The sequence below is a fragment of the Lissotriton vulgaris genome, chromosome 5, assembly GCF_964263255.1.
Source record: "Lissotriton vulgaris chromosome 5, aLisVul1.2, whole genome shotgun sequence".
Taxonomy (NCBI): domain Eukaryota; kingdom Metazoa; phylum Chordata; class Amphibia; order Caudata; family Salamandridae; genus Lissotriton; species Lissotriton vulgaris.
The window spans coordinates 1,934,300,919-1,934,327,013 of NC_141693.1; the positions used below are offsets into that span (position 1 = coordinate 1,934,300,919).

Here is a 26,095-nt window from a genome sequence, read left to right on the forward strand (position 1 = left end):
ACAGGTAGAAGGCTTCTACCATGTAAGCTACCACTGGTTTCCCGTCACCACTGAGACAACCAGAATCTTGCAAGCTCTAAACCAGATGGAGGATGCAGTGGCTGAGCTGATTGGGATATTCTGTATTTGTAGATGGATATCTTACTATCATCGTGAGGATAGGGATAAAGTGTTAGCTGAAAACTCTGGTATTAAATGTATTCTGATGAATACTTAGTCCTTGATTAAGCACCATTTTGAATTTTCTGAGCTCTTAACGATACATCAAGTGGACCTGATTTTCATTACAGAAACCTGGCCTGTTGATACTTCTGGCACTAAGCTCACTGCAGCAGTTTCTACAGGCTATTCTACTTTTATGCCTAGATAGACCCTGTGAAAGGGGAGAAGGGTTGGCAGAGGATTACTGTGACCATTTCTCAGCTATCTTTACATTTGCATCAGTGAACGGACTTGGAGAGTTGTTTTCAATGTTGAGCTTGTTAAGACTCCTCATGTATCACCCTTCTGGGCCTAGGATGACTTTTTCTGACAAAATTATCTCGCTCCTGGAATATCCTATTCCGAAATTTGATTTTACGGTATTGGACGATTTCAGCTTCCATCTGGAAAATAAGCTGTATCCAGACTTGAACCGCCTTCTAGACGCCTTAACTTGTTTTTAACTCTTTCAGATTGTCAGCAGCCCCACGCATTGCGCGAGACACACACTTGATGAGATATTTACAAATAATCCAGGTATTAGAAACTCTTTCCTTCTATAATTGACTTGGTCGGATCACCATGCAGTCTTCTGGGCAATGAGGCTTCAGGAAAAGCCTCTTACTCTACTATGTAATGAGAAGCCTTTTGGCTGAGCCTGGCACACGGTACAAGCCACCGAACTAAATTCGCGGATGTATGTCACTACCACGCACACTGTTACAACGCGTACCATTACAACGCGGTTGTAACAACGCAAGTCGTTACAACGACTTGCGTTGGGGGGGGCGCAAATTTAAAAAATATAATTTACTATTCCAATACCAGTCCCCGTGGATAGTAGGGAAGGTGTTGGGATAGATAATTAAATTATTTATTATCCTTGAGCGCCACCCAGCGCAATTCGTTGTAACAACTTTCGTTGTTATAACCGCGTGGTAATGGTACTTCGTTGTAACGCGCGCGTTGTAAACGTTGTATACCAAATTCGCTACTTATTATCTCGCTACCAGAAACTTCGCACAATCCTGACCAATTGGCGGAGGATTATTCTAATTGGCTCACATCGCCCTTGATGTAATTGCCACTGCCAAAGTCAGGACAAACAATATCCAGAAGGTGTTGCAACTGTGGTTTGATGAGACACTTAGAGCATCTAAACAAAGATGTTGGAGACAGGAGCGGATGTGGCGTAGAACCTGTGAGCTGATAGAAAGAGAAAAGTGTAAACAATGCATAGCAGTATACAAGAAACTTTCTTTGCTGCCAAATCAGCCTATTATTTGGGCTAAATAAAATCAACAAGTGACTCGAATAAAACTCTTTTTCAGTCTATAAAAAAACTGACTTTGACGTTGGCAAGTAATACAGCGGCAAATAGCCAGGATTTTGGTGATTCATTAACAGGGTTTTTTCTGGAGGAAGTAATTCATATTTGTAAAAAATGTACTGCTGATGGCTCTGGTTGCCATAATAACAATCTATCACTGCAGGCTTTCATCATTTTGAGGCTCCCACAGTAGATCAACTAAAACCCATCAGTTAGAATACTAAATCCGGATCCCCCCAGGACCAGGGTCCTCGATTAATAGCACAGTTAGCATCAGAGGCAGCAGCACCATACTTGGTCAGGAGTTTTAATGCTATGTTCGAGACAGGCCTTTTTCCTACCCATTGGAAGTCGGCTTCTGTCGCCCCGCTACTAACAAAACCTAACCTAAATGTGTTGGACCTGAATAAATATCGACCAATTTCCAGGCTCCCCTATCCAACCAAACTGGTGTAGAAACTGATGAATGAGCAACTTGCTCACTTCATAGATAACATCCAGCGCTACGAGGCCTTTGGGTAGTAATGCGCTCTATAAAACCCACTTTCATTCACAATCAGCTCCTCAACAATACTTAGTTTGGCTTTAGACCGGGTCAGAGCATGGAATCAGCACCGATAGTAGCCACCAAGGAAATTAGAGTAGCACTAGATGGGGGTGGGAATGCCTCCCTCATCCTGCTAGATCTGTCAGCATCATTCAATTCAGTCAACCAATATCTTTTGGTTGACAGTCGCCTTGGAATAGATAGCCTGGCGTTGGCACTGCTGCAGTCATTTCTCTCCGTAAGACTTTAATCGGTGTCTGTAGAAGAGTTCACCTCAGAAACCTAATCCTTATCCTGTGGAGTTCCACAAGGTCCATCGTTTAGCCCAGCGCTGTTCAACTTGTATGTAACACTTTTGGCTGCACTCATAAAATCATTTGGTTTATCATTAGCAACTTATGCTGATAATACTCAGATAGTAGTATCTCTTTCAAAAAATGATGTCCACTCAAGCGATCTATTCCGGAATTTTTATGAGTGTGCTAAGTAACTGGATGAACTGCAACAGTTTAAAGCATAATTCATTTAAAACAGAGGTCATTCTTTTTGGGAACAACACTTCATTCTGGTCCCCTGCATGGTGCCCAAGTGATCTGGCCTCACTTTCAGCTTCTTTTACAAGCTAAAAAATCTTGGGGTGCTGCTATTCAACAAAGAAATATAAAAATCAAATCAATAAGGTTAGTTTGTCTTAGTTTTTGCAGGCACTTAGAGTAATCCAAAAAATGAATACATTACGATCTTTTTAAAAACAGTGCTCATCCCACTGGTCTTGGCCAGATTGTATTATTATTGCAATAGTCTCTACTTAGACCTGCCCAAGGGTTCTTTAAACAAACTTCAAAGCCTTCAAAACGCTGCTGCGTGTTTTCTTCTGAAAATACCTAAATTCCACTCTGTGAAAAAGGCGATTAGTAAATTGCACTGGTTGCCGATGAAACAACTTTTCATCTTTAAGGCCCTATGTGCAGCATATAAGACTGTTCATGGGCAGGGCCCTATCTACTGCTGGAAGAATCTGAAATGGTATGTGCCTGGCAGGATTCTTCACTCCAGTTCTGCCATGCACTTAGTGGTGCTATTGTTCAAACGGTCCTCTTGAGGTAGCAGACGTTTCTTCAGGTCTACGGCCCCTTATAGTCTGAAGGTTGCCCCCTTTCTTTCTGTATTTAGGAATTTGCTGAAAACCTAGCTCTTGGTTCAGCAAACTGACAATTGAGGTTGCTCTGATTCAGATTTACATAGCGCCAACACGCCTCGGAGCAATTATCATGCTTAATAAGTCACTTCATCTTTCCCTCAATGAGGCCCTATATCTTACTGTTGTCTAAATTTGCTAGCTCATTATAAACCTTCTCACTCTCCTCTCACAGATGTGATGTTTACAACAGTCCTTCCCTCTAGGGTTCCATACACTTCTTGATACTGAACATTTATGTTGCCAATATAACATAGTGTGGTGTATAATCCTTTCACCCTGAAGGTCAACTCTTTCCTTGTAATTCAACTGTACATATGAAGTATTGGAGCAGGTCCACATACTTCACCTAATTACTCCAGAACAACTGGAGCATATTCAAGTTTTGTTTCAAAAGCCTTGAGAGAGCCCATCAATGTATGATTCATACAGAGGATGAAACAAGTATCTACTAAACTGTGTGCTGTAAATCATCTGTTAAGATTAATGTAAATGCATATACAAATCTTTGAATGGAATCAAAGCCCAGAAAACAGTGAATACTCAATCCTGATGTATTTGGTAGTACCCTCTCATTTAACACCTTCACACACTCTACATTCAGAGAATCTCATATACACAATAGTTTCACAGTGTGGGGTTTTAGTGAACATTTTGTAATTCAGGTAACAACTCAGTTCTATCAACCACTTGAATATCCAAATCCTAAACATGTTCATCAATCATGGAGAGCTAGTCCATTACACACTGTCATCATTAAAGGTTAACATCATTCCCACTACTCCATCAGAATTGGCACCAGCAATGGCTTATGCATTGGAAGCTGGAAATCCAAGTGTCAATAGTGAATTGGAGATTCTCCATTGATGAAAAATACCTTCTCACATCTTTTTCTATAGATGGTTTAACAAAACAAAAAATGTTAATCTTGTCATCAGGTGTCACTAGTGGATTTTATTTTAGTAAGTGAACATTTGTTAACATGTTTCTCTTTCTCAGATTGTCAGTGAACAAATATGCTGTAAAACTTTCAGGCTTGTTGTACTAAGTTCACAGTTACAAATAAAGCCAACATAGATGATTTTTCGAGGACTTGTAATCTGTAAACAGACATGTGGCTTTTAGTTTTGCCACAAAAGCCCATCCTAAAATGTCATGTACCATGCATAATATAAAAAATATAAAATCATAGCTTCCACTCTAAAATGATATCCTATTAAAGCAATATGTATGCTGTAGTATAAAGCTACGATGCACAACCAGTACTACAAATAAGTAACATTTTCGTTTCAATAGTAGAATCCTCGCTGATAGTCATAACACAAACTAGAATAGCAAGCATATCCCTAATACGCGGTTGTCAACATGTCGAATAATATGGAAAAATAATAGAGTTGACTATGGGTAACTAACACATAAGTAAGTTAACCAAGCTGATTGACCTAGTAGTGTATCAGCTCTTGATTCTTCATCCAAACAGCAATGGTTGGTGAAAAGTGTATATTGAATTTCAGGAAGCTGCTTTGCAAATTTTTATTAAGAGTACATTTCTTAACCAACCAACAGATACTGCTTTTCTGAGTAGAATGTGCTCTGTTTTTCCCTAGGAGTTGTTTGTTGACTAGTCTTTAAGTACTGTAATGGTGAAGAATGAGTTTTGGGAAGGTCCTTTTTTATAAGCTGTAATAGCAGCAATATGAACTTTAATTGAGGAATGTTGCAGCTTAAACTTGGCCAGAAAAAGCAAATAAGGCTCGACAACGTATTGGCACATAATGGACTCATGACCATTATTTAGAACAAATATTTTCCATTCGAATACATATGATGCTCTGATGGATAAGCGTTTGGCCTCCTTAAGAATGTACATACAGTCTGGTGGTAAATTCAAATGACCATATTATATGATTTCAGAAGCCATGCTCCCAAATGCAGTGAGGGTTCTTTGGGGATAGAGAATATGTTCTTGCATTCTGGAGAGCAGGTTTTGTTAGCACATCATCTTCTTGTGGGGTTTGACATATAGGCGAAGATGCTCTGAATAGCACAATTGCATTATCTTTGCCATTCGTCTGGTCTGTTGAGATCATTGTTGCATTAGAGAGTCTCAGTTTGATTAACACTGCTTGTATTAGTTGGATCCGAGGAATAGTGTAAAACACTTTCCAGACCAATTGATAAGAGATTTTGGATCGCATGTCCTAGAGGCATAACATATCCATTTTGCACTTGTTTAAGTTTCAAAGAGATATATATTTGGGAAGACCTAGTCTTGTAGGTTATATAATAAGCCTTATGCTTGCGATTCCAAGTCGTGAGTTTCTTGAAAATATGTTCTTAGAAGATTGGATTAAGGTTTCTGTAATCCTGGTAGGTGAACTGCTTTGATGGAGAACCCTCTCACTAGTAACCAATGTCAAATTGATAGAGATTCTAGTGATGGAATTCTAGACCTAGTGCTGCTTATTTTTTGAGGAAATGCATTGTTGTGGATTTGTCTGTTTGAACTACAATTCTGTTAATTTTCAACATCGGTAAGAAGGCTCTGAAGGCTAAATGGACTGTTTCAATTTCTAGTACATTATGCTCTTTCAGGGACCACAGTCCTTGAATAGTTACATCTTGAAAATAAGCTTCTCTACCTGTCAGAGAGGTATACGTGACAATCGTTTGATTTGGGACGTCCTGATGGAAGGGAATTCCTTTTAGGAGATTCAATTTAGTGATTGTCTCGCCTGTACAGAAAGACTCAATCTGTCCTTCCAGTTGTCTTTTCATTGAGACCAATGACCCTCTAGGTATTGTTGCAGTGGTCTTACATGGAGGTGCGTATTGTTCTCAATGCTCGTCTCTACATGCATAAATGCATGAGGGTATGGACTCCAACAGGAAAGAGAGATGACGAGAAGGAACATGTTTGGGCAGTAACTGGTGACATATTTACAAAATGGTAGATAATATCTCCCCTAAAGGTCACACTTTTTCTTTTTTAGTGATTAGAGTTGCTGCAGAGTATCTGAGGATTTGTAATGGAATTGATGCTGATTTTTCTACATTGATATGGAGCCCCAGGCGATGTAATAGTTTATTATGTTGAAGTCAATTTGTGTCTGATGTGCAGATTGTGCTTTGATCAACCGGTGTCCAAGTACGTATAAATGTAAATTCCATTCCTTTGGAGATGAGTGGCTACTACCGACATGTACTTAAAGAACGTCCTCAGAGCTAATTTCAGTCCAGATGTAGGACCTTGATTTGTAAGTGAGTGAGAAAATGTCAGCATTTTGCTGCTACTGGAATGGGGAAACAGGTAACTTGCAGAAGCACAGAACACATTGAGTCTACTTTCATAAGCTGTGGATATATATGATGCAAAGCCAACATTATGAATCTTTCCTTTTTGAGCTATTCTTTTACTTGTCTTACATCTGGAATAGGTCTGAATAATTTTTAGGACCTTTCCTGGATATCAAAAAATATCTTGCAATTGCTTTTTCCTCTTTGAGAAGAAGGAACGAATTCTATTGCACTGTTTTAGAGGAGCAAATTTATTTCCTAATTCAAAAGTTGTAGTTGGTATTTTGGTCCTGGTTTTGTAGTGATTGACGGAGGTGAAGCATTCAAATGAAGTGTAGGTGGGGCATTGAATTGAAATCATAGGCAGATTGGATTATTTGTAGGACTCTTTTTTCTATAGCTTGTCAGATGGTTAGTAATACTCTCTCCAAACGGAGTGGGTAACAGACAGGAAGGATGGGTCGTTCACAGCTTCGACTGTGAGCGAGATTTTGAATACTATCTCTGTGATTTTGGCTTCATCCTCTACCATTTTTCTGATGGTATTGAGACTATTTTTGATGTTGTTGACCTTGAGATTGGGAGTAAGAAACCCACTGTGGGAATAAAAAAACCTTCATTCGTACCTAGAATCCCTCTTTTTATATTGAGATTTGTAATTTGTTTAATTTCCTTAAAACCAATAGTTTTGAAATTCTACATTCCTTTTTTCATGCATTCCATTTCCGTATCTGTGTTAGGAACGAATAGAATTACTACAGTGAACAATAAATGTATGATCTTTAACCGTCTATAGTTTTAAAGATTTCCTGAGCCAAGAGACTTGGCGTAGCAATGTCTCATGGCAGTATAAAGTCACTTCTAAGTCTGATGAATCTATTGCAGCACTGATGGATTGGTTGTGGACTGTCCTTCTTAAACTATTTCTCGGAAGTCTTGCTTCCTTTCTTTAGAAAGCAGGAACAGACTCCCATAACACTCTGTCAAATATGCCTAGGACTTGATGTTTTAAAAGCCACAGCGGTTGACCCACAGATTTTTCTCCAAACCACATCTAGTCTTACTCTCCTTCCCCGGTGGAATTATTCCTTCAATAAGCATGTGTCACAATGTCCCAGCTGTTGACCTGCTGGGGGAGGAGGACTCCGACATGTTCCCAAGTTACCTCTCGGCCCTCCTTTCTTTTCAGTCCTCTTCAGCTTCAAAGGTACTGTGAGCCTATAAGGACCTGGACGTTCGGGAACGTGGAATCCTATTGAAGGAGACAGACACAACTCCGGGGCCATAACGAGGCCAGTGGAAGAACTCGACAGGCAAGCTGACTGGAGATATGAGAACCCGGAGCAGCTGACCAGTCTTCCCTGCCCAAAACGAGTCGCCAAATTTCAGCCGAATGGACCAGGCTAGAGTGTAGAGAGAGAGGCGGATCTCTCGCCAGTCAAGGGGGCGCCAGACCCGATTCGGCACAGCGAGGAAGCCAGCCACGTTCCTGGAGGAGCGTGGCTACAGCAGTTGCCTGCTCGCATCAGGGCGGTGTACTCTAAGCAACTCCAGGGCGGGAAGCCAGCTAGAAGGGCGGAGGGAGGCATGCAACCGCCCTGTTAGTGCTGAGATACTATTCCTGCTGTTGTGCCACGCTGCGCTATCGCACAGGTGAAAGATGGTGGTGCACTCTCTTTTCCCCTTCAACTCCCTTGCCATTTCTCCTTTTGTTTGGACAGACTAAGAAACTGACCGTAGTTTTCTTTTTTTCTTTTTACATTCCCTACCCATTCTCCTTCACGACGATCTTGAGTGGTCTGAAGATTCACAGCTGGAACACCTCTCAAGAAGACCCACTGACGGAAGTGGCAACTCCCTTGTTTGTTTGAACAGTCCCTTATGACACTGTCCTTTATTCAAATAAATTTACTTCTGAAGCACCTACCCTCTTGTATCTGTTCCTTGACTGGTCCACACATGGTGGAGAATACGGACAACCTAGCTCCATAGCCAGTATGGAAAACCTATTACAACAGATAATCACTGGACAGCAGAAGCTAGAATGGGCCGTCAAGAAGCAGATGACGTCGGCCCAGGCCGACTACGAACTGTTCAAAAAATCTATGAATCAACACATAGAATGCATCCAAAAGGTTACCGTTGACCAGCTCCAGCTGACTACCCAGTTGCAAAGTCATACTGGGGGACAACCAACCAACCCCCACATCGCCTTACAAAAGTACCTCCCAGAAGAGGATCCTGATGTGTTCTTGACTAACTTTGAGTGGGCTGCACGTGCATGTGGGTGGACTGCTGCCAAGTGGCCCTTCCTCCTGGCCCCTTTACTGAGCGGAGAAGCACAGGCCGCCTACCAAGTGGCCAATCCTATGGGGAACACTCCAGATGCTGAAGTGAAAGACATCATTCAAGTCAAGTCAAGTCAATATATTTATATAGTGCGCTACATACCCAGAGGGTCTCAAGGCGCTTGAAGAGGGGTGGGGAATTACTTCTCGAATATCCAGGTTTTAAGTTGCTTTCTGAATGCTAGGTGGTTTTGAGTGAGGCGAAGGTGCATGGGAAGTGAGTTCCAGGTTTTGGCCGCTAGGTAGGAGAATGATCTTCCTCCCATGGTGGTTTTGTTGACGCGGGGAACAGCAGCGAGGGCTTGGTTGGAAGAGCGCAGCTGGCGGGGGGGGGGTGTAGAAGGAAAGACGTGTATTGAGGCATTCGGGTCCAAGTTCGTAAAGAGCTTTGTGTGCGTGGGTGAGGAGGCGGAAAGTTATCCTCTTATTGACGGGGAGCCAGTGGAGGTTTTTCAGGTGACCAGAAATGTGTTCTTTACGCGGGATGTCTAAAATGAGTCTGGCTGATGCGTTCTGGATGCGTTGGAGTTTTTTCTGAAGTTTTGCGGTGGTACCGGTGTAGAGGGTGTTTCCGTAATCCAGGCGGCTTGTAACCAGTGCGTGGGTGACCGTTTTTCTAGTTTTGGTGGGGATCCAGCAAAATGTTTTTTTGAGCAAGCGAAGAGTGTTGAAGCAAGATGAAGAGACGGCGTTGACTTGTCTGGTCATCGAGAGTGAGGAATCCAGGATGACGCCTAGATTCCGTGCGTGATCCGTCGAGATGGGTGCTTTTCCAAGGGCCTCTGGCCACCAAGTGTCGTCCCAGACGGAGGGGGAGGTACCTAAGATAATGTTTTGTTTGAATTCAGTTTCAGACGGCTATGCTTCATCCATTCGGCTACCTCTTTCATTCCTTCATGTAGGTTGGTTTTGGCTATGTTTGGGTCTTTGGTGAGTGAGAGGATCAGTTGAGTGTCATCAGCGTAGGAGATGATGTTGAGGTTGTGTTGGCGTGCGATGGTCGCGAGGGGGCTCATGTATACGTTGAAGAGGGTGGGGCTGAGAGAAGATCCTTGTGGCACGCCACAAATGACTTCAGTGGCCTCTGACTTGAATGGTGGGAGGCGTACTCTCTGAGTTCTTCCAGCAAGGAATGAGGTGATCCATTCCAGTGCTTTTCCTTGGATTCCGATGTTTCTGAGTTGTTGTAACAGGGTGTTATGACAGACTGTGTCGAAGGCTGCGGAGAGGTCGAGGAGGATGAGGGCGACTGTCTCCATTGTCCAGTAGAGTTCGGATGTCGCCTGTTGCTGCGATGAGTGCGGTCTCAGTACTGTGTTTGGCTCGAAAGCCGGACTGTGAGGAGTCGAGGGATTTGTTGGCTTCGAGGAAGGCGGCGAGCTGGTTGTTGACAGCTTTCTCAATGACTTTGGCCGGGAATGGAAAGAGCGAGATGGGGCGGTAGTTTTTGAGTTCGGTGGGGTCAGCTGTGGGTTTTTTCAGGAGGGCGCTGAGTTCGGCGTGTTTCCAGCTTTCTGGGAAGGTGCTGGAGTTGAGGGAGCAGTTGATGACGTCTCGGAGGTGTGGTGCTATGATGGAGTCTGCTTTGTTGAAGATGTGGTGAGGACATGGGTCTGTGGGGGATCCTGATTGGATGGAGTTCATTAGGCGGATGGTGTCCTCAGTGGTGATTGGGTTCCAGTCATTAAGGATATTCAAGGGGGGGTGAAGGTACGGCAGAGGGTTGGGTGGGTTGGTCTTCGGGTTGGTTGTCGAAGCTGTTGTGGATGTCTGCGATTTTGTCGTGGAAGAATTAAGCTAGTGAGTCGCAAAGGGTTTGAGAGGGGGTTATGTCGTTGGAGTTGGCAGTGGGATTGGTAAACTCTTTGACGATGTTGAATAATTCCTTGCTGTTGTGGGCGTTTTTGTCTAGTCGGTCTTTGAATGCGGTTTTCCTGGCAGTCCGGATCAATTGGTGGTGTATGCGGGTGGCGTTTTTGAAGGCGTCCCTGGTGTTGGTGTTTGGGTCTTTTTTCCAGGCCTTCTCAAGGGAGCGACAGAGTTTCTTAGATTTCTTAAGATCCTCGTTGAACCAGGGGGCGTTTTTGCTGCCTAGCTTGATTTGACGTTTTTTCAAAGGTGCTAGGTTGTCGGCAGTGTTGCTTAGCCATTGAGTGAGGTTAATGGCTGCTTGGTTGGGGTTCGATGAGTAGGCAGGGGGGTTTTGAAGAAGCGATGTGGAGATCTGGTCGATGGTGATTTTGTTCCAGTTTCTTCGCAGGGTAGGTTGAGGATGGTTGTGGGTTGTGGTCTTATTGTAAACGAAGTGAACGCAGCTGTGGTCCGTCCATTGGAGAACTGTGGTGTGACTGAAGGAAATATGTTTGCTGGAGGTGAAGATAGGGTCGAGAGTGTGTCCTGCGTGGTATCTGGGGGTATTAACAAGTTGTTTGAGTCCGAGGTTGGCGAAATTGTCCAGAAGGGTGGTGGTGTTGTTGTCATTGCTCTTTTCCAGGTGAAAATTGAGGTCTCCCAATAGGATGTAGTCCTCGGAGGAGAGGGCGTGTTGGGTGATAAAATCAGTGATGTCTTCAGTGGAGAGGGGAATGCCTGGGGACAACCCTAATACCCTATACTTCAAGCTCAAAGCGGCAGTCGACAAATGGCTTAAACCCCAGGAACGGTCCAAGGAGGAGTTCATGGAACTGATCTACCTGGAGCAGTTCTTGGAATCCCTCCCACACCCCACACAACGTTGGTTAAAACAACATCCACATCTAACAGCCACACAAGCGGTGGACATTGCCTCCATTTTCTCCCGGGTCCAGCCCCGTTCACTACCCATGGACACAAACAAACAACGTCTGGCTGCTCCTTCCCAAAGAACCGAGAAAAAGGCCCCAAGACTTTTACCTCAACAACCTCGCCCTCGCTTCCACCCCAAGACCCCAACATCCAAGGGACCGCAATGTTTTGACTGTGGGGAGTGAGGCCATATCGCTCGGTTCTGCCCCTTAAAAAACAGACAGAGGAAACCCTGGACGTTAGCTGCATCCCCCGCACGGTCCTGTATACAGAAGAAATGGGACCATGTTTTTACTTGAGTATACATGTGAACAGGATGCCTGTAAAAGCTCTACTTGACTCGGGGTGCCGTCAGTCTGTTGTCCGAGAGTCCCAGGTGTCCTCTTCTGCTCTTAGTACCACCAAACGCGTACCCATAAGATATGTTCATGGGAATGTTCATGCCTACCCAGTCATACACCTCCCAATCCTCGTTTCAGGTGGGAAGACCCTTCAGGCTAGACTCAGGGTGTTACCATACCTACCAGAGGAAAGAATCTGCAGGACCCCAACCCATCTCCCCCAGAATAGGTAACTCTCCTCACCCAAGCTCCTCGGCTCTCTGACTGGAGTTTCCGGTATTGTCAGGAACACGACTCCACCCTACAACATGCCTGGACACAGGCCAAAGAAACTCCTACAACACAAACCCTGGTCTATTCTCTTTTCCACATTACAAATGATCTTCTATATAGAACAGAAAATGATAAGTCAACCCCCCAAATGCTGGTTCCACAGGCCTCTCGAGACCAGTTGTTGTTTTTTGCTCATACACACCTGCTGGACGGACACCGGGAAACACAAAAAACGCCACAATTTATTTTACAGAACTTTTATTTGCCTGGGGTATACTCACAAGTCTCCAAATATTTTCTGGAATGTAAGGTTTGTCAACGCAAAAACCTAACGACCTCCGCCTGTTCCCCTGCAACCACTCCCTATTATATGGAATCCATTTGAAAGCGTGGGAATGGTCCTGATAGGCCCCCTCCCCGTACAAAAAAAGGCAACCTATACGCGCTAGTCATTGTAGACTACTCCACCTGCTACCCGAAGCTTTTCCCCTGAGAGCACCCACAACCACCATCATTAGTGATTGCCTTGTTTTATTGTTTTTATGTGTCGGGCTTCCTAAAGAAATACTTACCGACCAGGGGACCCCCTTCGTCTCACGATTGATGTCCCAAGTCTGCAAAACCCTTGACATCTCACACATAAAGACCTCGGTGTACCACCTACAAACCGATGGACACCTTAAAGCTCTCTCTAAAAAAAATGCTAGCCTCAGAAGGTAGAAATTGGGATATGCTCCTCCCTTTAGCCCTCTTTGTAATCCGTAGTCAACCACAGAGCAGTTTGGGGTGTTCACCCTTCGAGCTTCTTTTTGGGAGGCGTCTGTGTGATCTGTCAGCGATCACCAGGGAAGCTTGGGAACAAGAGAAACAGGAAGAAACCTGTTCTTTCCTTGATTATACCTTGGCATTACGCACCCGCATACACAAGCTACGCAATTACGCAGACGCCAACTTCAAAAAAGCTCAAACAAAACAACAACTCTTTTGTGATAAGGGGAAGAGGTGGAGACATTTGAAAGTAGACGATTGAGTTTTGGTACTCCTGCCCTCTAGCCTATCAAACGTCCGTTCAGAATGGAAGGGGCCCTTTTGTGTCATTAAGAAAATAGGATTCAACACCTATCTGGTACAGTTGTCACCAAAAAAATCCCAAAGGTATCATATAAATCTTCTTAAAAAATTGCTCGGCCCAGCGCCCTAAAACGTACACATAGCACACTCTCCGAAGGCGCAAGAAAGCACCATGGAGTACTTGGATATAAATAAGGCCCTTTCAGACCCCACAAAAGGGCCCTACAAGATGCCCTTCTGCTGTTCTCTTCTCTTTTTTCGGATTACCCAGGAAAAACAAACCTGATGGAACATTCCATAACCAACCCACCGGGTAAATCCATCAAACAAAGAACGTATCACATACCTGCTGCCAGACAGGAGGCCATCAATAACGAGATAGCAAACATGTTAGAAATGGGGGTAATACAACCCTCCCAAAGTGAATGGTCATACCCCATAATCCTCGTGCCAAAACCTGATGGGTCTGTGCGTTTTTGTATAGATTTCAAAGCTGTCAATGCTATATCTAAATTCGGCGCACGTCCATTACCGAGGGTGGACGAACTCATTGAACGGCTCGGGATGCAGAATACATAACCACGTCAGACCTCACAAAGGGGTACTGGCAGGTGTCCCTCAACCCAGGAGACCAGGAGAAGACTGCATTTTAAACCCCTACGTGTCACTTTGAGTTTAGAGTCTTCCTCTTCTGTCTACACGGGGCACCTGCCACCTTCCAACGGCTCATGAATAAAGTCTTCTCAGAACATCAGGAATACTCAGCCGCATATCTTGACGACATCGTCATATATAGTCCTAGCTGAGAAGAGCATTTACGACACTGTCAGGCAGTTTTACAGGCCCTTCAGCAGGCAGGTCTACATGTGAACGCAAAGAAGTCCCACGTGGGTTATCAGCGGGTCAAGGGTCAAGTATCTGGGATATCTCCTGGGAAATGGGGTCATTGAGCCACGGAAAGAAAAGATCAGGGCGATAGTCAACACCCCCTTTCCTTCTACTAAAAAAAAGTCAGGGCCTTTCTTGGTCTTCTAGGCTATTACAGAAGATTCATTCCCCCCTTCTCAGAGATAGCCAGTCCCTTAACCGACCTTCTCAAACAGCAGGTGAAGACCAAAGACCTCACACACACTCCCTCTCTTGCCCTACAAGCATTCCAGGAACTAAAAGAAGCCATCACCACTGCCCCCTTACTCCGTTCCCCTGACTTCACAAAGCCCTTCCTCCTTCAAACCGATGCCTCAAATCAAGGGATTGGAGCTGTTCTCTCCCAAACCTCCCCAGAGGGTATGGACCACCCGGTGCTGTTTATCAGCCTTAAGCTTTTTTCTCGCGAACAGAGGTATTCCGTAATAGAGAAGGAATGTTTGGCAATCAAGTGGGCCGTGGACAAGCTCAGATATTACCTGGAGGGCTCCCATTTCATCCTGTTCACGGACCATGCCCCCTTGCTCTGGTTGAGTCGTAATAAGGGCAGAACCCTCGGATCCTCCGATGGTTCCTCTCCTTGCAACCCTTTTCCTTTGAGGTTCTTCACAGGAGGTGACGGGATAATGGTAACGCTGACTTTCACTCTTGTGTCCCTCTGTTCCCCGACTTGGAACACTCTGGGGTGGGGATAGTAATTTTTACCCTCCCGCTATCCAACGCTTTCCCTACAGTTGCACTCACTGGAGTGGGAATAGTAATTTTTACCCTCACACTATCCAACGCTTTCCCTACTGTTGCACTCACTGGAGTGGGAATAGTAATTTTTACCCCTACACTATCCCACGCTTTCCCTACTGTTGCACTCAGTGGAGTGGGAATAGTAATTTTTAACCCTACGCTACCCAATGCTTTCCCTACTGTTGCACTCACTGGAGTGGTTATAGTACATGTTACCCTCCCGTTATCCTACGGTAAAAATATTGTATATTTTTTATTAATATTATATTAATATGTATATTAAAAATATTTTTTATACAACTTAAATTAATTATGTAATATTGTTAAGGTTATTTAAGTATTTTTAAGTATGTTTTAGTTAATTATATTTATTATTTCATTAATTTTAAATTACTTTTAAGACATTTTTAAAAATTCGATATTTTGACTAACTATATTTTTTAAAATGATATTTTTGATTTGATATTTTTGTACTTACCTGTTTGTAGATAGGAATTCGATATTTTTGCATTTTATAGTTTTTTCATCGATATTTTGGTAATTCTATATTTGTGTATTCGATATTATGTCAGTGATTCTTTGAAATATATGTGCCTTTATGCAAACACTAAACAGGGAATTGTTTGACTAACCTGGCTTCCTGTTTGCATACTGCTGGACTTGTTTTTATCATGCACTTTGAAAGTATTTTCACGTTGACGCAAGAAGAAAGTTAATTGTTTTACTAAACATGCTTGATTGTTGTTTATTGTCGGACTGGTGATTGCTTTATTGTTGTACTTTGAAAGTATTTTCCCTTTTCTCTTGCTTTACCAACTAAAGTTTGTATAGATTGCCATTAGGTACTTGCTTATATGTTTTGTTTTTATTCTACATGCAGTGTTATTTATGGTGTTGCTTGCACTTGTCTGTAATATGTGTGCCTTACATCTTGTATTTAGCATTGTTTACACTACAGAAATGATACATGAATCCGTTGGCTGCTGCCGTCGGCCATAGCACTACCTCGCTGGTGCTGCCATCGGCCAATAGCCGATGCGACCGCGCCCGTTTTTTAAAACGGCCGCACTGCCGCAAAAAAGCGGAAGCAGCCAACGGGTTAAAACAAACTTCGGCATCAATGTTCTGAAGCATCCAAACAGTTTTCGTCCTCAGCCTTGTTTTCCTGCCTGTTTTGTAATACTTACTGATAAAAACATGATGTAGAAATTGAGGTTGTTCATGTTAATATCATGCACAACCCTTGATAGTCGCTAGTGTGTGGCATGCAGATAATTCACTAGCCTATTTCTCTTGCCTTTCTCAGGATACTAAGTTATATCTTGTGTTGTTCTCATGTATATTGTCAGTCGAGTTTTTATGGAATGCCAATTCTAATTCAGACCCTTCATAGTTATTCTTCAGCCCTAGGCAGTTCTGAGACAATAGGACCGCTCTTTGGCATTGTTCTGATTGCTGCAGTTCCTGAGACAATAGGATCGAACATTGGCATTGCTCTGATTGCTGCCTCAGTTAAATACTCTGCTTTTGACATTATTGTTACAAATGGCGTAGCTTATATGTTAAGAGGGTTTCCCACTTTCTCATTAGAACTTTGAGAAAGACATTATAGAGGCATTTCATTTAAATGATGGAGGTTTCAAATCAAAATATGCTAGGTTTTTGAGCAGTGGGGCAAAGTGGAAGGTGGTGGGCCGGGCCGCTGGGGGAGGGCCCTCAATGATTTTTGCAGGGGGGCCCCCTCAAGTTTCGTTACCCCACTGCCCCTCCAGATCACAAATAACTGAAGTTAAAACCTCAGCTCTCAATTAACTACAGCTAACACCTTCGTATCTCCATTAACTGAAGTAAACCCCTTCTGATCGCCAATAAATAAAGCTAACTTCTTGGATCTCCATTTACTGAAGTTAACTCCTTCAGATTTCCAATAACCAAAGCTAGACCCTTGCATTCTCCTTACCTGAAGCTAACCCCTCATATCTCCAGTAACTGAACCAAACCCCTTCAGATCTCCATTGCCTAAAGGGTTACACCTTCTTGTCTCAATTAACTGATGTTAACCCCTTCGGATCGCTATTAAGTGAAGCTAACCGCTTCCATTGAACTGAAGCTAACTCTTTCAGATTACCAATAACTGAAACAAACCTCTTCATATTTAAACTGACTGAAGTAAGTGAACCCCTTCCGATCTACAGTAACTGAAGATTAGTCCTTTAACATATGCTACGTCTTTCAGATTTCTTTCCTCTCCACTGGTGGTCAGGAGAGTATGGATTAAATGCAGTACTTCTCAAATTGATTGTCCCTTCATTAAAACTTTTAGAGTGGTTTTAAAATGCCTGTCATATCCTTAAATAAATAAATGCATAAAGAGCAGCATTATTGGTAGTCACTACATTGTCAAGAAGGGTGAGTGGAACCCAGGTCATGTCTGCAATTGTACACTGCATAAATATTAATAACTTTTCCTCGTCCTTCCTTTATATTCAATAACTTTACTCCATTGTTCATACCTGTAGTCATGTTTTAGTGTGAATATTGGAGACATGATGTGAAGATGTGTTAATATTTTCAGTTTACTGGCTTATTGGGAACTCAGTGCAATGTCTTTCAAATCTCAAATGCATAGCTTAAAAGAAAGAAACATGGTTGGATGTCAGAAGCAAAACAGACACAATTGCTTTACAGGATGTTGCATCTCTCCTGCCTTTCCAAATTCCACATGCTGCATGTAGCACTGAAAGGCCATCAGTGCTTGTTGTATGGTTCAGTATATTCACTTGAGTCCCCTCCACGTTATACCTCTATTTATGTATTTATGAAGCAACATTAAAGGCTCACCTATCATTGCATCAAAGGTTTTCTGGAGATCGTCTATGTCCTTCACTTTGAAGACGTGAGTCTCCCTCGGCTTTTTGGAAGCTAGCCCGTTGATCTCTTCATCGCTTACATCGTCACTCAGGCCAAACACGTACACATCTAAGGTAAACAAAGATCAGGTATTAAGGTGATGTTTTTGATGTTTCGTTTGACAGCCATCTACTTATATGGAAAGATGGAAAGACTGGGACACATACAAATGGGAATGAATGACATAAAGAGAGGAGACAGAAACAAAAAGAGGGAGACACACAGAAAGAAGGAGACAGACATATACAAAGAAGAGATACAGATAAGGAGAAAAATAGGAGATAGAACTATGAATAAGGAGAGCAAAAATACATGTAGAGAAAGAGAGGAGACAGACATACACACCTACAGGAGAAAAACATATAGACAAAGAAGGGAGATAAACATATAGACAAAATAGGAATACAAGCAAAAGGGAACATAGACCCTAAGGCAAACCAAACAGGAGGGAAAATGGGAGAAAACGTGTAAATATGGTTGGGGATCATAAGTAATGACTCTATAGTCAAAACCTTTGTACAGCATCTGGACATCAAAGATGCCCTAAGCATGAGAGTTGGGAAGGACCTTTTCATTCTGCAATTGATCTCCTTTAGGTTGGGCGTGAGCAACCAAGTCTTACACCAGGATCTGGAAGTGGTTAAAAGGAAAGGTTTCTTAATCTGCAATTCTAGTTCTCATTCAGGGGAACCTTTTTTGAAATCATAAGCACTGAATAGCCCTTCCCAGGTGCGGGATTCTGGAGCACTTTTTCCAAATATATCTTCCTTTGTGTTCAACTTACTACACACTTCAGAAAGGCCAAATTCCTACATAGAACATTTAAATTTTTTGCAGCCTATGAAGTAGTTAATATTGGGCAATTCCTTTAATTTATTTTTAGAATGGCCAAACCAACTTTAAAAAATAAAAACGTTACTAGAAAAAATGCAAGTCCTCATTAACAAACCTTGTTTAAAGGGAATTGATTTCAAGCAATCAGGACAATGAAGACATCGCAATAAAGTATACATACTGCCAACATGATGGTCTGCCACCCTGATTTAAATGTGGGTGATCCTTTGCTTTGGCTAGGGCAGTGACTATTCTGTCACTTACATAGCCAAACCTCTCAGATGTCCCAACGGAGTAAGTGCCATCGCAGAAATGGCTATATGTTTACCCGCCCAATCAGGATCGGCGCACATTTAACCATTTTCTTACTGTCCTTCACCGCTAGGCAGACCCTGGTGGTAAGGGACAGTAAAATGCAAAATATGCTCCCCCACTATGGGAGATGACTTCCATTCTAAGGGAAGCATTCCATTTTTTTGAATTTCCCAAAAGAAAGTTCTGTTTTGGGAGTGGAACTAATAGTGTTTGACGCAGGCACTCCCAATAATAGTCTAATTTAAGATATTTATCTCAGTAGCATCCATTTTCCATAACTCCTAAAACATGTCTAAGTTTTGAGAAACTTTTTGCTCCCCCCTATTCATTTAGCATATAGGTGTTTCCTTTTTATAGTCTACCAATAGTACAGTTCTTGAATCCAGGGACATTGGGATGTCTGAAGAGGCTTGAAGGAACAGGATGTCCTTTGTGCTAAATCAAGGTAGCTTTGCACATTCTCAGATCATTTGTCCCCATGTGCTCAACATACTACACCTGGGACAGCTATCGAAAATGTTTGAATTCCAACCATGCTATTTTCAGGGCACAGACTAACCAGTGGACACACATCTACATACAAAGAAATCCGCCCCCACCCCAGCACCTGGCAACTAAAGGAAGATATTTCTTGCCACTCGTCCCGAGTCAGATTTATACCAGTCTTTTTCATCCACCACTTTTGTGCGAGGCTAAAGTCATTTTCCATAGAGTTGCTACACTAGTTCCTTCAGTATTTCCCTTATACGTCCTATTTGAAGAGGAAGTGATTTTCTTATAACGGTTTGTATTTGCAGAATATATATATGACACTTTCTGTTTGAACTGAGGGAAGCTTAGCCTTGGGAGTCTCCCAAGTTATTCCCTTGTTATTACTGGTCCAGTCTCCTATTTTACCTATCTTTACTTTTTTTCCAATTCCTGATTGTACATTGTAGATCTGGTGGACATAAGAGTTCCAGGAGGGTTGCAGTGCAATCTGTGCAATTGAAAGTTGAATCATCTGTTATATTATAAACTCTAGCATCCATGATTAAAAAGGCTGCTAGGTATAAAAGCTTTCCAATCTGGGGCAGCCATCCCTTTTTGACAAAGATTTAACTTCTCTCAACTTATCCGAGGTGATTTCTCATTCATATAAACCTAATGCTCTTTGTATTTTATCCAGTAAACAATTCAGCTGTAAAGGGCACCAGCATTGCAGAAACATTTTTTTTATAGGTAGAATGTGCATCCTAATTATCGGTGTACAGACAAAATATCGACTCCAAAATATCGACTGGACATAATATCGAGTTTTAAATATAGACTGGACAAAATATCGACTGGACATAATATCGACTACAAAAATATTGTTTTTCAGGTAAGTGAAGTAATATCGACTGTATAAAATATAGATAGCAAAAATATCGAATTTTTAATAATATATAATATTTTATAGTGTATTTTTATGTAATAATATGTGTGAATAGTGTGTATTAATGTTATAAAATATTTTATTAAATGAATTTTGTTTTTATAATAATTGCGTAATGTAATTCTGTAGCGGGTTGTGGGTTTATAGGGTAATAGGGTGGGAAGTAATTTAATAATAATTAATTAATTAATATATGTTTGTTAATATTTTTAATTAATAATTAATTGATAATTAATTAATATTAATTAGTTAATTAATTAATATAATTTTTAACATATTTTGTATTAGTAATTAATTGTTAATTAATTAATTGTAATTAGTTAATTACATTAATTAGAGTAAATTTTTAATATATATAATTTTGTGTTATTTTTAAGTAATTAATTTGGAAAAAATAATATTAATTATTAAAATAATTACAGCTAATGTTCTAATATATTTACTTTATTGTTATTGTTAATTAATAATTAATTGGTAATTAAATAATATTGATAAATTTTGGGTAAAGGAGCATTTTTAGGGTTCAGGGTCAGTTTTCAGTTTTAGGGTAAAGGGGTATTTTTGGGGTTCAGGGTCAGTTTTCAGTTTTTGGGTAAAGGGGCATTTTTAGGGTTCAGGGTCAGTTTTCAGTTTTAGGGTAAAGGGGTATTTTTGGGGTTCAGGGTCAGTTTTCAGTTTTTGGGTAAAGGGGCATTTTTAGGGTTCAGGGTCAGTTTTCAGTTTTTGGGTAAAGGGGCATTTTTAGGGTTCAGGGTCAGTTTTCAGTTTTTGGGTAAAGGGGTATTTTTAGGGTTCAGGGTCAGTTTTCGGTTCTTGGGTAAAGGGGTATTTTTAGGGTTCAGGGTCAGTTTTCAGTTTTTGGGTAAAGGGGCATTTTTAGGGTTCAGGGTCAGTTTTCAGTTTTTGGGTAAAGGGGTATTTTTAGGGTTCAGGGTCAGTTTTGGGTTTTTGGGTAAAGGGGTATTTTTAGGGTTCAGGGTCAGTTTTGGGTTTTTGGGTAAAGGGGTATTTTTAGGGTTCAGGGTCAACAAATAAGATTGTAAAAAAATATTTTTATTATTTTCATTTATTATTTAATTATTATAATTTAATTTAAGTAGTTTTAAGTATATTTTAGTAATTAAAATTTAATATTAATTTAATTTAACACTGTTTTTAATAAAGTCGATATTTTTTACATCTATATTATTGTTAACGATATTTTGTACTCGATATTTTTGTACTTACCTGTTTGTAGATACAAACTCGATATTTTGACTGTCGATATTTTGTCCACGATATTTTGGCAAGTCGATATTTTGTCCCTCGATATTATTTCAGTGATCCCTAATTATCACCACCCTGCCTACAATCGTGATTGGTAGATTATGCCATCTGTCTAACATAAACTTAATTATGCCCATAAAAGGGTGCAATTTAATATATATAGATCCTCCAGGTTTCCTAAGACACTATTCCCCAAATATCTAATTGTAAATTGGTAAATCGATTGCAGAGATTGAGGCAATGAGTCCACTTCTCTATTGAAAAGCAGCCTTTCGGTTTTGGCAGTGTTCACAAGATACCCAGTGACCAGTGAGCGCTGAGAAGGATGCAAGGAGCTCAAAAAGTTTGTTAATAACACTTGTGTTCGGCTGGACATCGGTGTAAATTTTGGGTCTATAAGACTCCGGGATAGCTGTCCTAAGTGCCTTCGGTGTCCTCAAAGCACAGGGAAGGGGCTCAATAAAAATCGCAACAGCCAAAGCAATAGGGGGCACCCTTGCCTAGTGCCTCGGGTGATTTTCATCAGAATAGAAGTTTTCAAATTTAAAGAAAAGTTGCTCCAAAGAACCTTGATATATTTGGACAAATTTCTTCGTGAGTTGGTCCAGAAATTAAATTTCCTCAGTAACTTTAAACAAAAACTTCCAACGCACAAAGTCAAACGCTTTTTCAGCATCTTAAAACAACACTACTGCAAGTATCTTATTCACAGTAAAGTAGTTGATGGCCTCTAACAGAAAGTACATATTAAAGTACGGTTGCAGTGTTGATATAAATCCATTTTTATCTACCTCTATCAAATTTGCAATTGCCTTCAGAAAGATTTTAAAGTTGGTGTTCAATAAAGTAATAGGATAAAATGAATGTACATCCTCTGGAGTTTTATCTTTTATTGTAAGCATAATAAAACCCCTTTCAAGAAGGATCTAATTTAAAAGCTCTGACTGGACACTTCAGATATTTAAACAAAGTGTAAAACTTTTTAGATGAATCACGATCCTCTCCTGGTGCCTTACATCTGGGAAGCTTTTTAACCATTTTCACTACATCCTACTGTTCAACTAAAAGCAGTGTGCAGCGCATAGCGTGCTCAGAGGTACTGGATGGGACAGGGAGTGGTAGGGATAACTGGAGGAGCACTAACCCCCACTCAGGGTTTTTTTCCATAATAGTGGTGGCAGCCCTGTTAGCCCTGGGAGTGCAAGTGGTAAATTAGGTGGTTTCTGGACAGAGGTGGCCAAAAGTTGCCAATATTTACGTGGGGTCACATCAAGCAGAGCTATAGAGGGGCTCCCTACAATTCCCCATACCACCTTGAATCTTTGGGGTCATTTGGCGCCCATACTCTTTGTGTGGGTCCCCCATGCGGCCAGGCTGAAGTCAGACTTTACAGGCTATTAAAATGAAATAGGTTTTGTAGGATAAAATAGCAAGGTTGAAACTGACTCATACAGCCATTCCTCCTGTGCAGATAATGAGGTTGAGTCTGCATGCATGAATTCTAACAGGAAAAAAGGTCGAAGCAGGAAGATGGGTCTTTCTACTCCACAACTACCCCTGTCACCTGTGGTGGGTGTTGATGACAAACTTAGTCCCACAGTTTCCAACATCGCTTTAGGAACCTCAGGAATTGACCCACAAAAGTTCAATTTTGCGTCAAATATTTTGTGTCTAGCGGGAGAAGCCACTGCACCGTCAGGTAGGGTTGTTGAATTACCTCAGGAACAAATAGGGCAAGTAGAACATTCGAACGCATCACAGGATAGTGGTTCAGCTAAATATACAAATAGGAAACAGAGGGCCCAGAAAACTCAAGGTGCTGCAGTAGCAGTGGTGTCCACCAGAGCTGCAAAAATTGCAAAAAGAGAACAGCTAAAGGAGGTGCTCAAATTTAAAGGTTACCCCTTCACTGCACTCCTTTTTTAAGATCGAAGATAAGCAGGCACAGAGAGACGTCTTAACCAACGCAATGTCAGCATCATCACTGAAGACTATAGAGTCACCAAACAAATACCAAGCTCTCATGTTCAAAGAGCTGGGGAAGGGCAAAGAGAAACCCATAGTAGGTACTTTAGAAGGGGTCCTGCAAATAGAGGATCACCTACAACAAAGTAAACCTGCCAAGGACCAAGGTAGTGAGCAAGTTATGGATACACCTATAGGGGGTAATATAGGGGTTCTTGTGGCCTCATTATTAAAGGAGATGAAAATGGGTTTGCTAAGTCTGACAAAAAAACAGGAAAAAATCCAGGCTACATGCGAGGCTTTAGAGACCAAATTTAATGCTCTTGTAGAAAGAGTGGAGGTGGTCGAGACAGCTCTGGAACAAGTCAGGGACAAAGTGAAGCTCTGTCAAAGTGATATTAAGAAAGTATCAGAGAGAGAACTCAGGGATAAAATTGAGACCTTAGAAAACAACTCTAAGAGGAATAACATACGTTTATTAAACATTCCTGAAGGTCAAGAAGGGCAAAACATAAGATCCTTCATTGTAGGTCTGTTAAAAGATTTCATGCCAGATATGGACGAAAAAAACGTGGATGAGGGCATACAGAGAGTCCACAGAGATCCATTCAGGCTTAATAGAGATAGGAAAAACCCACACAGAGTCCTAGTTTACTTTAAAATGTACTCAATAAAAGAACATATATTGAACAAAGCCCTAAACGCTGTCACCCTGACAAGAGATGGATACAACTATAAAATCCGCTCAGACATATCCAAGGCAACAGCCGATAGGCAATGGGCCCTAGGAAAATATAAATATTTGGAAAAAGGGGACCCCTATATAATATAGTAGAAACTTGCTATACATAGGGAAGAAACAGAGTTAGGAAAGGTCTATAGCAAAGTGACAGACATTGATTAGATAATACAATTTACGGTTTTTTGTAAATAAAAACCTAGAATGAAACAGTATATTAAGTCCACTTGTGTACAGAAACCAATGAGCAAAATAATTTCTGATAGAGCTTTATTGTTTATTGTTGTTGACTATTTTTCTTTTGTTTTCTACTGTTTTTTTTTTTTAATATATATATAGTTTTTATAAGTGATTATGTGTTTAAATTTTATATAGTCTTGAATTAAAAAATACAAAAGAGAAAATACAAAATCAATAGACATGAAACATATATACAGTGATGAAGGCAAAGCGGTAGACACCACTACGCGCGTTTCGGCTCTTGAGCCTTCTTCAGGTGACCGTCTATTGTTAGAGTTTCAAAGAGTCCAGGACTCACAGTTAGGTGTGGCGTGGATATAAAAGGTCAGTAGGTAAAGGCAGCTTCTTAAGATCTTGAGATGTGGAACGATGTAGTCCTATAGCTTGTCATATGATGTTATGACATCAGAGAAAAGGAGGTGGTAGAACAGTATAGTGGAGGTAGTTTAGATTCAGATCGTTATTTGTGTTGACATTTGTAGAACCTCCACGAGGATAGCTTCCAGTGAGTAGATGGTAAGGTGATGAGAGCAATAGTGAAGGAAATGAGTATTTATCTCCACAAGTTGATAAAATATCCGGAGGCGAGCAATAATTATGTATAATTGTTAGCACGAATATTTTGTATCCACCTAAAGATAAAGTAGAAAAGATGTCCCAGGAGCGGAAAATACTACGGAGGATGATCTGGTCATAGCATCGCCCGTGAGGTTTGATGAAAATAGTGACGCTCCTGGTAGAAAAGGACTGGTAGCAGTACTCGACCGCCAAAAGACCACACACCGGTATGCTAGAATGCTAACAATTATACATCATTATTGCTCGCCTCCAGATATTTTATTAACTTGTGGAGATAAATACTCATTTCCTTCACTATTGCTCTCATCACCTTACCATCTACTCACTGGAAGTTATCCTCGTGGAGGTTCTACAAATGTCAACACAAATAACGATCTGAATCTAAGCTACCTCCACTATACTGTTCTATCACCTCCTTTTCTCTGATGTCATAACATCATATGACAAGCTATAGGACTACATCGTTCCACATCTCAAGATCTTAAGAAGCTGCCTTTACCGACTGACCTTTTATGTCCACGCCACACCTAACTGTGAGTCCTGGACTCTTTGAAACTCTAACAATAGACGGTCACCTGAAGAAGGCTCAAGAGCCGAAACGCGCGTAGTGGTGTCTACCGCTTTGCCTTCATCACTGTATATATGTTTCATGTCTATTGATTTTGTATTTTCTCTTTTGTATTTTTTAATTCAAGACTATATAAAATTTAAACACATAATCACTTATAAAAACGATATATATATATTAAAAAAAAAAACAGTAGAAAACAAA

General features: G+C 41.2%; 1 protein-coding gene and 1 long non-coding RNA gene across 2 annotated transcripts in view; one reads left to right on the forward strand and one right to left on the reverse strand.

Moving 5' to 3' along the window:
- The window catches only part of LOC147717789 (complement factor B-like), a 321,681-nt gene that overhangs the window by 132,920 nt on the left and 162,666 nt on the right, over positions 1 to 26,095 (reverse strand). The window contains exon 10 of the mRNA XM_086924574.1: positions 17,900 to 18,037. Within this exon, the coding sequence (XP_086780700.1) occupies positions 17,900 to 18,037 (138 nt within the window). The remainder of the gene's footprint in view (positions 1 to 17,899; positions 18,038 to 26,095) is intronic.
- On the forward strand, positions 18,444 to 23,730 carry LOC147717791 (uncharacterized). Its single transcript, XR_015296095.1, has 3 exons — positions 18,444 to 19,311; positions 19,353 to 20,345; positions 21,855 to 23,730. It is a non-coding gene; the product is annotated as an uncharacterized LOC147717791 (long non-coding RNA).